The sequence below is a fragment of the Emys orbicularis genome, chromosome 6 (genome assembly GCF_028017835.1).
Source record: "Emys orbicularis isolate rEmyOrb1 chromosome 6, rEmyOrb1.hap1, whole genome shotgun sequence".
Classification (NCBI taxonomy): domain Eukaryota; kingdom Metazoa; phylum Chordata; order Testudines; family Emydidae; genus Emys; species Emys orbicularis.
In genome coordinates this window covers 41,081,140-41,094,435 of record NC_088688.1, presented here as the reverse complement: position 1 = coordinate 41,094,435, position 13,296 = coordinate 41,081,140, and the positions used below count along the sequence as shown (strand labels likewise).

The following is a 13,296-nucleotide window of genomic DNA, read 5'->3' as shown; positions in this document are numbered from 1 at the left end:
ATCAAGTTAAAATTTGTGATAAGATTTTCAAATATGATGCAATCTATACATAAACGTTTAGGCTGGCCCTGCCATCTACTGGTATAGCAAGTAAGAAAAATTGGGGCTCGGGGTAGGCGATAATAGGCGCCTATATAAGACAAAGTTCCAAATATCGGGACAGTCCCTATAAAATCGGGACATGTGGTCACCCTATCTACTGGTAACATTTTTTATCAAGTGATCTTTACTGACCAACATATAGAAAGACATTGACAGGATTTGGACTGATTGGCATCTAACAGGAGGTGATGAGTACCTTATAGGGTTAGGTTCCTAATTGTTTATGTCTACTTGCTTTTAGTTTTTGAAGATAGCTCTATGTTACATTAAAAATAAAATTAAAACCACAAAGCTCACTTATTCATGAAACAAAATATGGCAAGGAACTAGACCTCAAAAGGGATCAATTTACTTTAAAGCTGTAAGAAATAGGTGAAATATTTCACTTTGAAAAATAGTTATAGTACATGTGCAATAACTCCTTTTTATGGTTATTGAGATAATTAAAACTTTTACTGAAACTAGTGAGAGAGATACAGCATTTTGTCTCTTCATATAATTCCGCTATACCATGGGAGACTGGCAATGCAGCAAAGGTCTTCAGAGCCTCTGAGGAAGAAGCAGAGATTTAATCACAGATGGGTCTCTGCCTCCTCCTTGACTGCCCCACACTCCAGAGCATTAGACATGCAACAGATTTGATGCCAATGTCGAGACACTGACCGGACCACGATCAGATCCTTTATCTTTCATCCCTCCATTTGGCAACTGGCTTTCTTTCTTCCAGGAAGCCTCGTCTGGGATAACCTCAGACTAGTAGGTATTTGAGATAGTAAGCAAGGGGTATCCCTTTCAGTTTCAAGCTGCTCAAACCTCTCCACCCTCCATGTCCCTCTTCAGGGACCCTTTTTACAAGAAACTGTTGAAGGAGAAAGTAGTCTCCCTTCTATAAATGGGAGCAGTGGAGAAAGTGTCCTTAGAGTTCAAGGGCAAGGGCTTTTATTCCCACTACTCCTGAATCCCAAAGAAGAAGGCAGGGCCATGGGGAGGCCTGTCATCCATATTTGACATCTCAACACATTTAGTTGTCATTTCAATTTCTGCATGGTTACCCTAGCCACTAGAACTCTTCCATTGGATTCTATGAACTGGATTGTGGGTTTTGATCTGCAAGATGCATATTTTCACATTTTGATACATCCAGAGCACAGAAAGTACATGAGATTCCTGGTGGGCACATCTCACTACCATACATAGTTCTACCCTTCGGCCTCGGCATCTCCATAGCTCTGTGAGTCTTCATGAAGGTCCTGACTGTGGTAGCAACTCATCTTAGGAGACAAGGAAGCCCATTTCTGGACAACTGGTCAATAAAGGGGAAAATTTCCACAACAAGTGAGAGACTCTATTTACATAGTTCTATACTGATCTCAACTCATGTGCTTATCCAATGAGGGTCAGCACTGGTGCGCTCATGTCTCTCAAGTGAAGCGTTAAAATGCCTTAACCAAATGCCAGAAGGAATGAAGTGATTCTGTTTTTCAGGACTGGAGGGTAGGGATAGGATACAGAGGGACCTAGACAAATTAGAGGATTGGGCCAAAAGAAATCTGATGAGGTTCAACAAGGACAAGTGCAGAGTCCTGCACTTAGGATGGAAGAATCCCATGCACTGCTACAGACTAGGGACTGAGTGGCTAGGCAGCAGTTCTGCAGAAAAAGACCTATGGGTTACAGTGGACGAGAAGCTGGATATGAGTCAACAGTGTGCCCTTGTTGCCAGGAAGGCTAACAGCATTTTGGGCTGTATAAGTAGGAGCATTGTGAGCAGATCGAGGGACATGATCATTCCCCTCTATTTGGCATTGGTGAGGCCTCATCTGGAGTACTGTGTCCAGTTTTGGGCCCCACACTACAAGAAGGATGTGGAAAAATTGGAAAGAGTCCAGCGGAGGGCAACAAAAATGATTAGGGGGCTGGAACACACGATTTATGAGGGGAGGCGGAGGGAACTGGGATTATTTAGTCTGCAGAAGAGAAGAATGAGGGGGGATTTGATAGCTGCTTTCAACTACCTGAAAGGGGGTTCCAAAGAGGATGGATCTAGACTGTTCTCAGTCGTAGCAGATGACTGAACAAGGAGTAATGGTTTCAAGTTGCAGTGGGGGAGGTTTAGGTTGGATATTAGGAAAAAACTTTTTCAGTAGGCGGGTGGTGAAGCACTGGAATGGGTTACCTACGGAGGTAGTGGAATCTCCTTCCTTAGAGGTTTTTAAGGTCAGGCTTGACAAAGACCTGGCTGGGATGATTTAGTTGGGGATTGGTCCTGCTTTGAGCAGGGGGTTGGTCTAGATGACCTCCTGAGGTCCCTTCCAACCCTGATATTCTATGATTCTATGATCAGGGAGGTATTAGATTCCAAAACAGTGAGAGCATATGTTCCTCAATGGAGATTTCAGACAATGACAAGCAGCTCCAAGCAAACCCCAGAACACCAGTGATGACATACCTACATTTATGGGGCATATGGCAGCATGCACTTATGTCACACAATATACTAGATCTTTGTCCTCTGCAATGATGGTTGAGATCAGTATGTCTACCCAACAGGCACAGCATGGATCCCTCTAGAATTCCTATCATTAAATTGGTTGACAGAACCATTTCAAGTGTGCAGCAGAGTTTCTTTTTGCATGCTTCTGCCTGCCAAGACTTTACTAACAGATGCCTCTTCTCTGGGATGGGAGCATATCTCAACCAACTGAAAGTCCAAGTAGGGTGACCAGATGACAGAAGTGAAATATCGGGACGCCGGGGGGGGGCGGAGCCAAAAAAAAAAAAAAAAAAAGCCGGAGCAAAAAAGGGAACAAGCCGCCCCGACCGCTGCCTCACGCACACTGACCGCACTCTGGCCCCGGGCGGCCCCTCCCCCGCGCGCACCTGGACCCCGCCCCCACCGCCCAGTGCCAGAGGGTGCGCTCAGGCCACGTCCCCCAGCCCCCTCCCTCCACCCACTCTCGGCCAACTGCCACTCGTCCTCTCCCACTCCGCTTGGAACGTACCAACGCTGCAGATGGGGGTGGGGAGCCGATGGCCAAACACACGCCTCCCCTCACACCCCGCACTGGGGCTGGGCCAGCACGTGTGGGAGAAACCGCCCGACGGGACGCCAGGCTACTGGCCCTTTAAAGGGCCGAAGAAGCGTCTGGTTCGCGGCCGGATCGCGGCCCACGTGCGCGGTGCCCACAGGTGCACCCCATGGCCCTGACTGAGGGGCCGTCCCCGAGAGCACTGCCTCCACCCCGGCCTCCCCATGGGTCTCCCGTCCCTCGCCGTCTGTGGGCTGCTGCTGCAGCATCATCACCCCGCCCCGCACGGGCTACCCAGAGCGGCATCGGACCCCCGCCCTTCCTCCCTCCCAGAGCCTGCCTGGCACAGCCCCCCGCCCCCGCAGTGCTAGCCTCAGCATCCAGCAGGCAGGTCCCGTCCGGGGACCCCAGCACCCACTTACTGCTGCACTCTGGGTTTGTGCAGCGCTTGCGCTCGGCAAAGTGCCGGTCCAGGTGCTTGGTGGCCAAGCAGAGGGGCCACTGCGCAGGCAGGAGCAGGGCAGAGCAGGGCAACTAGGGCGAGGAGCAGGAGGGAGAAGCGCGGCCGTGCTGCAGCCATGTTCGCAGGGCTGGCGGCGGGGGGAGGAGGGAGCGTCCCTCTGGCTCCTGTCCGCGTAGCTCGCACGCGGGTCGGGTTGAGGGGGGCAGGGGCGGGGGGGGCTCACTGCCCGCGCCTACAAGCCCCGCCCCTGCCTCTGTGCGTGCCTGGGGAGTGGGGCTGCAGCACTCTGCAGGCGCCTGCCGGCCGGTGGGAACTCAACTGCGCTGCCCCAGGGCCCGGAAGAAGAGGTGAGCGGTGCCGGCAGTGCCGTGTTGCTGCGGTCCCCCGATATCGGGACAAAGTGCGTCCCGACCGATGTAAGGTCGGGACGCGGGACAAGTCCCCTAAAATCGGGACTGTCCCGATAAAATCGGGACGTCTGGTCACCCTAAGTCCAAGGGATATGGTCCCCTCAGGAAGCCATCCCTCACATAAATATCCTATAACTCAGAACTATATGACTGGAGTTCAAGGCTTTCCTGCCCCTTCTTTGAGGCTTAACAATCCAGATGTTGATGGACAACACCACGGTGATGCAATATACCAACAGACAAGAGGGAGCAAGATCCTTCCCACACCATTAAGAAGCCATGCATCTTATGCACATCACCCCAGTACCTCCCCCCTCCACCCAATCAACAGAATACCCCAGCAGCCAACTTAGCAGGTACTTCTCAGAAAACCACAAGTGGTATATCAGGGGCTCTGTCATCCACAGCATCTTCACAGGTAGGAGATTCCAAAGTGGACCTGTTTGTGACATGCCACAACGAGTACATTTTGTGCCAGAAGGAGCTCAAGTCCTGGCTCCCTGACAGAGGCTTTCCTCATTCCATGGTCTCCAGGACTAATATATGCCTTCCCACCAATACTTATGATACCCAGGGTTTTGATGAAGCTGAGACAAAATGCAGGTCACATCATCATGATAGCCCTCACATGGGCCAGGCTGTACTGGTGTTTGAACATTCCCGCCCGACCATGAATTGGAGATGCACCTGTCAATACTTCACAACTTATTCTCATGTTGGGAAACACCAGCCACAGACGTGTTCACCACTTACCAGAACAAGACGTGCCCATGATACTGTTCCAGGGTGGGGATCCGGAAGCACTCTCTGGGCAATGCTTTCCTCCTCCCGTGGGACAAGGACCTTCTTTATTCCTTTACTCCTTCCCTCCATTTCCTCTTCTGATGAAGGTCCTGCTGAAGATAAAAAAGGACGGAGCTCACATAATTATGATTGCTTTGTGACAGATTTCCCAGGGTGCAACCTGGAACTGGAGTACTGCTGAGAGCTCTGTCTTACCAACCTGGGCTCCTTCTCACATTGTAATGCTGTGACAAGCTGTAAATCCCTCCAGGTCCTGCACTCACATAGCCATCCACAAGCAGGGACACCCCCAGCTAAGTTAAATAAATGCTTTCACCAGCCACTCATGAACCAACAATAGAGAGGCTCCAGCCAACTCCCCCCAGCTCCCAAGCCTAGGACCCCAGAGTTATACCATCCTGCCCTGGTCAGAAGCCTAACCACTGTAAGTTTATTACCCGGTCCACCCCTCCCTCAATGTGTAGAGGGCATACACCAGGTCTTGTTCCTGAGCAGAATTTCCCTTGCACTTCAAGCAACACACTGTAAAAAATATATAACAGATTTATTAACAGCAGAAAGATAGATTTTAAGTGATTATAAGTAGTAAGCATACAGATCAAAGTTGATTACCTAAGAAATAAAAGTAAAAATGCAATCAGAGTTCTATAAACTAGACAGGATTTAAATCAAGCAGTGTCTCACTTTGATGGTATAGTTCCTTAATATACAAGCTAGGATTCTCCTTTCCAGCCTGGGAGCACCTCCCCAGTTCAGTCTTTGTTCTCTATATGTGTTTCCAGGTGTTGAGTTGTGGGGGGGGAGTGAGGACAAGCAATGATGTCACTTCCTCCTTTTATAGCTTTTTCCAGCTTGCTGGAAAGATCCTTCGCTATGATGTGCGTCAAACAGTCTCCACTGTGTACGTGCTATCTTTGAGAGGTTTCCATTGTATACAGTTCCTGGGGTACTCCTTGTGAGTGTGTGTTCCCCTCAGTGGGCCATCATCGGTGTCTGGCTGCCCCACTGTTGTACCTGAAAGGTTGGTTGTGGGTGTTTCCAGCTTCACATCATATTTTAGTAACAAACACATAGCATAACTTCACATACAATAACGCATACAATTCAACAGTATATTAATTTCAACAGATCAAGACTTTTAAAATGCTATCTTACAAGGCATACTTTCTTCAAAACACATCATAATCATATCAACATGGTAAATGTGATGCCAGGGGGTTGCTTTAGGGTACAGTGTCACATGCTCCCAGATGGCCGAGACAGACCTGGTACCCTTACCTGATGCAGTTCGCAATTGTCCCATCGATCTCCCTTCTCTCTCTGGACAAAGGGGCGTACCACACATCCTATCTCAGGGATCCTCTGCCTCAAAGTACGGCTTCTACATGGTCTCAGCACCTAGCTAGCTCATGCTCAAACGAAGTACAAGAGGTTGTACTGCACAGAAGAAAGTCCTCCACACGACTCACTTACCTGCAGAAATGGTCCAGGTTTCAGATTTGGTGCACGTCTCACCAAATCTCTCCCGTGTCAGCAACTCTTCCACATATTCTGGGATATGCCCTGGCCCTTAAAAAATTGGGGTTTTTCCTGAGCTATCTCAAGGTCCACCTAGCAGCTATTACAGCATTTCACCACCCGTAGAAGGATACTCAGTACTATCGCACCCAACCACTACAAGGTTCCTTAAGGGAATAACAAACCTCTTCCCTCAACCTCAACTTCCTACCCCCTCATGGGACCTAAACCTAGTGTTGAAAGGGGTGACTACGCCCCCTTCGAACCTATGCCACCTGTTCGCTAGCCTAGATGAAAACAGTCTTTCTGATTTCAATTACCTTGGCTATAAGAACAGGGGAAATAGCAGCTCTGCTGGCGCATCCCCCATACACAGTATTCTTCCCTGTCAAGGTTACACTTAGGCTGCATCCAAGGTTCATCCCTAAAGTGACCTCCTCGTTTCACATGAATCAGTCTATTCACCTTCCTGCCTTCTACCCCAAGCCTCACTGAGACAATAGAGAGGTCATACTGCATACCCTAGACGTTAGGTGAGCCCTTGCATTCTTCCTCGACAGAACAAAGGCCTTCAGGAAATCCCTTAGACTATTTCTCTCTATGGCAGAAAGATCTAAGGGCTCAGTGACATCAGCCTAAAGACTCTCCAAGTGGGTCTCGAATTGCATCAGACAGTGCTACCAAATTGTAATATGACCCCTCCGGACTCGATCGGTATGTATTCCACGAGATCCATCTCCTCATCTGTCGTCTTCTTCAAGGATGTCCCCATCTCAGAGATCTGCAGAGTGGCAACATGGGCATCAGTCCACACCTTTGCAGGGATCACCAGGGACTCTGCCTCTGATGCTATCTTTGGCTCCACAGTATTATCATCTGTGACTAACCCAACTCCGAAACCCCAGCCCTCCAGTAGGAATACTGCTTGGGATTCACCTATAGGGACAGTACTTGAAGAAGAAGTTACTCACCTTGTGCAGTAACAATGGTTTTTTGAGATGTGTCCCCCTGTGGTGCTCCACGATCCTCCTTCCTCCCCTCTACTTTGGCATTTTCACTGTGACTCTGCGGTAGAGAAGGAAGTGAGGATGGTTAGCTCACATGCATTGGCTAGCCTCATGGTGCAGCACAAGGAGAGACAGTGCATGTCCAGACCCAACTGACAGTACTATTGAAGTTCTCCAGTCAGCAGTTCAGGGACTCAGACACACCTACAATGGAGCACCCATAGGGACACACATCTCGAAGAACCATTGTTACTGCACAAGGTGAGTAATTTCTTCTTTCAATGAGTGTGATTGAGAATCTGGAGCAACAATAGATCAGTATATCGCCAAACTACACAAAATGGCTGATTTGTGATTATCAAAAGGTGAGCAAATATGTGATAAATTAGTAATAGGGATGAAAGATGCAGGATCTTGAATGAGAATTCTCAGAGAGCCCACACTAACTCTACAAAGAGTTATAGACATGTGCAAAGCTAGTGAACGAGCTCACATCCAAATGCAGAGCATAAGTAGAGCAGACACAGATAATTCACCAAGTAGCATAGGCAAAAATATGAAAATACAAGGAAAAATACACCAAAATTTGTGGGAAACAAATACAAAACAGAGGAGACAAAGAAAATGCAAAGGAAAACCTGTGGATCCCATGCAGTAAAACATTATAATGGAAAATGCCCCTTCTATGGGGTCATATGTACAATTTGTGGCAGGAGAAGGTTGCAGTCAAAAAAAGCAAAGAGATAAATGCACCATATTAAGGAACCATCAGAGGAGTGAGGTTCTAAATTAGCCTGTCAGGAATCGGAGTCTGCAGCAGAGCTAGTCTCCAGGCAGCCTCATCAGTACAGCTGGCCTGCAGCAGACTGCCGGATTGGCCATGTCACCTGATTGGCTGCAGGGGCCAACAGGCTGGCTCTTAACTCAGCAGCAGCAGCAGCTCACTGGCTTCTTAATGCTCATGCCCACCATTGTGCCTGCTCCTGCTTGTTCCTCCTGCTGCGGCCTTGCACCCAGCCTTGCCTCTGTCCTGCCCCTGCCTTGAACCCCTGCTTGCTCCAGTACCTGCTCTCTGGTTTGACCCTTGGCTTTGGCTTTTGACTACTGACTCCAGCTCTTACCCTAGTCCTTGGGTCCTGATGCTTGCTCCGACCACTAGGCTAGATCACCCTTGTCCTGGTAGGCTGACAGACTGAGAGCCTTTAAAACTAGGGCCTGGGGTCCTCAATGCTAGCACAGACCCTACTAGCAGCAGAACTGGTGGACACCACCCAGATCCTGCAGAATGATGCCCATTGTTACCGAACTCATGGCCCACATCCAGCAGGTCACCAAGAACTTCAGAGGCAGTTAGAAGTCACCATGGCAACCTACAAACGGTATGCCTGGCATTGGGGTTGGGGATGATGTGTGATTATCCACCTGGAATCTGCAATCAACTTGTTCCTCCATGAAGCTGGACCATTAGTACCTGTGGCCTTTCCAAAGCACAAAACAGATTAACCTGGGTACATACAAGTTACAGCTACCAGATTTCCTCAAGATTCGCCCCGCCTCCATGTCTCACTTCTAAAACCATTAGTCTTGAATCCTTTCCCACTCCGTACTCCTCCCTCTCTTCTGCCTATAACTGTTCAGGGCCAAGAAGAATATGTGGTTCGGCAGATTCTAGACTCCCATGAGGTCTAAGGAAAACTACAGTAACTAATTAAATGGGACAGTCACGGCCCAGACGAACATTCATGGGAACCTGCAGAATATTGCCATGCCCTGAACCTCCTGTGTGCCTTCCACCACGCTTACCCTGAGAAACCAGGCCCCGAGGTCCCTAGAGAGCACTCTTGAGTGGGGGCTATTGTCAGGAATCTGGGCCTGCAGCAGAACTAATCCCCCAGGCAGCCTCATCAGTACAGCCAGCCTTCAGCAGGCTGCCCAATTGGTTGCAGCAGCCAGCAGGCTGCTGTTAAGCCAGCAGCAGATCACTGGCTTCTCATTGCTCATGCCCATCCCTGTGACTGCTCTTGCATTATTTTGTACTTATACTTTAATTTACTTATACTTTATTTTACTAAGAAGAGCATGTATGTTATTGAACATAATTTAGAATTATTAATTTAAACTAAGGTTTGGATTTTATGATTGTGTAATCATCTTCTCCATTTGAGACAAACACCTGTCAGGAATGGTCTAGTTATTACTTAGTTCTATCTTGAGTGCAGGGGACTGGACTAGTTGACCTATTGAGGTCCCCTCCAGTCCTACACTTCTATGATTCTATATGTGAAATGGGTTATTTAAATTTCCTGATTTTCTCTCTACAGGTGGTTTATAGGAGATTGGTCAGAATGCAGTAAGACCTGTGATGGAGGAATACGTACACGAACAGTTCTCTGTATCAGAAAGATTGGACCATCTGAAGAGGAGACACTGGACAATATTAACTGTTTAACACACCGGCCTATTGAAAAAGAACCCTGTAACAATCAGTCTTGTCCACCACAGTGGGTTGCCTTGGACTGGTCAGAAGTAAGGATATTTCACACAGATTAGCATTTTTAATTCATTGGCAATGGGCAAGTCATGAGTTCCTCCCACTGAATGTAAATACATTTTTATTGCTGCTTGTCATCTGGAAATCATCATCTAAAGGCAGAGGATTAATAAGAAATCAGTAGCTGTCTGATTTAGAACATTAAACATGTTTAAAATTACATTAAAGTTCTTTAATTTTCCCCTACTGTCATAATGTAACCAATGGGGCATGTTGTTTAGTCAATAAAGGCTAAAACAAGTGCTGCTGCACAATAGTTTGTGGGCATGGGGTAGCTTCCTGGTTCAGCAAAGTCATAAATTGAGAAGGGGGACTTTAGTTTCCAGAGGCTTCTTTACAGGCGTATGGCTTAAAAAAGGATATGATGATTTTTTGAGCACTTAGGTATTAAAAGCTACAAGAAATGCTGTATTTTTCCTCAAATAACCCAGCAAACATCATAAATAAGTACCTTAGTAAGGTGATGTGAAAGGTGGAACTAAGACTTGGATCTCCAGTAGTCCTAAGAGAGGCTAGTATACCTTTTATTAATATGGCAGTGTCCATTAGTGTATGAGCCAAGATCTAAATTCAATTTAGGCTGATTCAACCTTACTGAATTCAAAGGATGTGCACCCATACAACTGAGAACAGAAATTGATTCCATTGCCCCAGTTCTGAGCTGAATTCAAACTTTGCAGAGCACTACTTGGGCAAGGTGGCAAAGATGGTTGTGCACCTCCTTTGCAACTCCTAGTTTCCAGGGTGGGATCCCCATCTTATATTAGAGCAGCCTCAGGGCTGTTTTAAGTTATGGCACACCTGCCTCCAGCTCCCAGGGACTGTTCCGGCATATGTAAATAGGCAAAGCACAGAAGCACAGCAGTCACACACACACACACACCCCATATGCTGGGGGCCATGGTGAAGTTGCGTAGAACAGTGCCATCAGCTCCACACCATATACAGATGATGTACATCACTTCCGCTCATAAACTATTGATGCAGGATTCTATGAGATGCTGTGGAGCTGCTTCCATTGATGGCCTAATTTCAGAGTGATGCTATCCCTCTCTATAGTTTGTATTTCAGCTTGTGAAGAATTGTGGTGTGTTTTGGGATGTTAAGTGATGTATAATGTCTAATAATTATTGATATGAACATTGAAAACAATTTTCTCCACTGGTGAAAACCACCACTAACTTACGGGGGAAAAAACCCAACCAAATGTGTCTAGCTTAAAAATTATTTTTTTTATAATTTTGCCAACATAGAATTTTATTTTCTTTGCTGTAGTGGGCAAGCATTCGTTCAGTTTCATAGGGGATCTTCCATTAAATGTGTGATTGGTTTTTTAACTAGGAGCAGAAAAATATTTTCAAAATTTACAGGTTTTTTTTTTTTTTTAAAGCTTCTGATCATCATTAGTCCTTTATGCTGACGCTATTGCTTGGACTCCAAAGGTTCTATTTTTTGTCACAAGTTTCTGTCATTCATTTGGGCAATACAAAGATGGGCCAGCCACAGAGCTCAGATCTTGACCCGTCTCTGGGTTTATACAGTCTTAAAAGAATGACCCTTTTTCCTGGAGTACTTTTCCTAAGAAGGTGTCTGGTTTATATCCTTAATATCTGTCAGAAAGCAGTTCCCTATAGCAACATCTCTATGTATAGAGCAGGGCCTTAAAAGCCCCCTGGATTGTGAGTGAGTTTTTAAAACATGCCAGGAGGCAGACTGTCAGTGTCATCCCTTATGTACTATGTCCCCTCTCTTCTCTACTTGCCTATTCCCTGCAATTCAAGCTGGTGTTAGAAGTGGAGTGGCAAAGCCGGAAGCGGGGGGAGGGAGGGCTTGGAAGCAATCCCTACTTGGTCACCCACTTCCTGAGAGAGAAGGCACAGAGCATCCCACCCCATTAAAAGTTAATCCAAGGCTTGGGGGAATAGTTTGGAGAAGAAAGAGGATGAGTAGGAAGAAAGAGATGAATGGAGGGGAAAAAGAGGAAGGGTGATTGGAGGAAGGGAGTAAGTGAGGAGATAGAGACAGAAAAACCTTTTATAGTCCACTTATGTGGTGTTGATTAGATTGTAAGCCCTTTGGGACCAGGAATCATCTTTCCATTGTGTGTATATCACAATATAAATAAATAATAATAATATCCCCATGATAAACTGTGGAGCATTGTAGCACATTGCATTTATTAGGCACCTTTGACTCCTTCACCTGCATTCTGCTTACTAAACCATCTCCCCGGGACTGCTGATGTTCCAACTCTGTGAGCAGCTACAGGAGTTTTATGGCTCCCATATATAAACTTCTGTATGGTCTGTGTAGGATATCTTGGAACAGAAATTTCCTCACCCAAAATAGGGTTAGAGCACTGTTAAATCAGAAAACTTGGTGGGTGCTCTGACAAGATTCTGAGCAAATAAGAACATATTTCTATTTATACATTGCTGCTTAGAGTAACTTGGAGGTGTGTCTCAACTGGTAAGAACTTTTTTAATATAATGAGAAAGTGCTTATTTTTCTATCCAGTATTTCCTAGAAAAATAATTATTATATATTAAAATTATATACTTATTTCATGTAGCATATAATACTTTTTTATTATTTTCTAAGGGTAGAATGAAAATGATGTATCCCATAATATTTGTAATAGAAAGCAGCAGCAATGTCCACTTCTGCTTCCATTTAAGTCAAAGCTTGTCATCTTTTGGAATGTAAAGTCTCTTCTTCAGCTTTTGTTGTTGTACTGTCGGAGAATAACAGAGTTCTCACTTTTTGTTTGGGTACAGCAAATTAGATACTTTATTTTCTCTCTATCAATTGCATAGAGGGAGAGAGCTAAACAGGTCTCTTAACAGGTAAACAATTACAGCAAGCATTTATACCTTTTGTTACAGACAATAATGAGCAACAGCTGCATTTTGTTTATACATAGGTTATTCTAATATCTGGTTTTTCTTACTAATGTAGACTCTTAGTCTACATTTCATATTATTTACACATTATTTACACAAGGTCGCAACAACTTTTTACACAGTTCTTTTCCACTTGCCTTACACATTTTTCGCTTCTACAAATCTCGCGTTATTAGGGTTACAGTTAGCCTAACTCTTGCTAACGAACTGTTATGCATTGCATCCCCTTCCTGTCAGTTCTTTCTCTGCTTCCACAGTACTAAAAACAACTAACACACTTGCTGCAATGCTGACTTTCTCTGAACACAAACTAAGCAATTCCAGCACTCATTCATATGCTAACATGCTTGTTGAGCATCAGATAAGCAAGGAGTTGTACCTCTTTATCTCTGATGAAAACTGATAATCAGAAATAGCTTGTTTAGAGAAAAGGAACAATAGATTCAGGCTTCTTTTGGGTTAGTGGAGTTAAAGTAATGCTTTTAGACAAGCATTTCTTCCTTTGCATT

The 13,296-nt window shown here is 45.9% G+C and overlaps 1 protein-coding gene across 2 annotated transcripts in view; it reads left to right on the top strand.

Annotated features, from left to right (window-relative positions):
- The window catches only part of ADAMTS6 (ADAM metallopeptidase with thrombospondin type 1 motif 6), a 299,292-nt gene that overhangs the window by 267,127 nt on the left and 18,869 nt on the right, over positions 1-13,296 (top strand). For both annotated transcript variants that reach the window (XM_065406967.1, XM_065406966.1), the window contains exon 21: positions 9,655-9,859. In XM_065406967.1, coding sequence (XP_065263039.1) covers positions 9,655-9,859 — 205 coding nt within the window. The remainder of the gene's footprint in view (positions 1-9,654; positions 9,860-13,296) is intronic.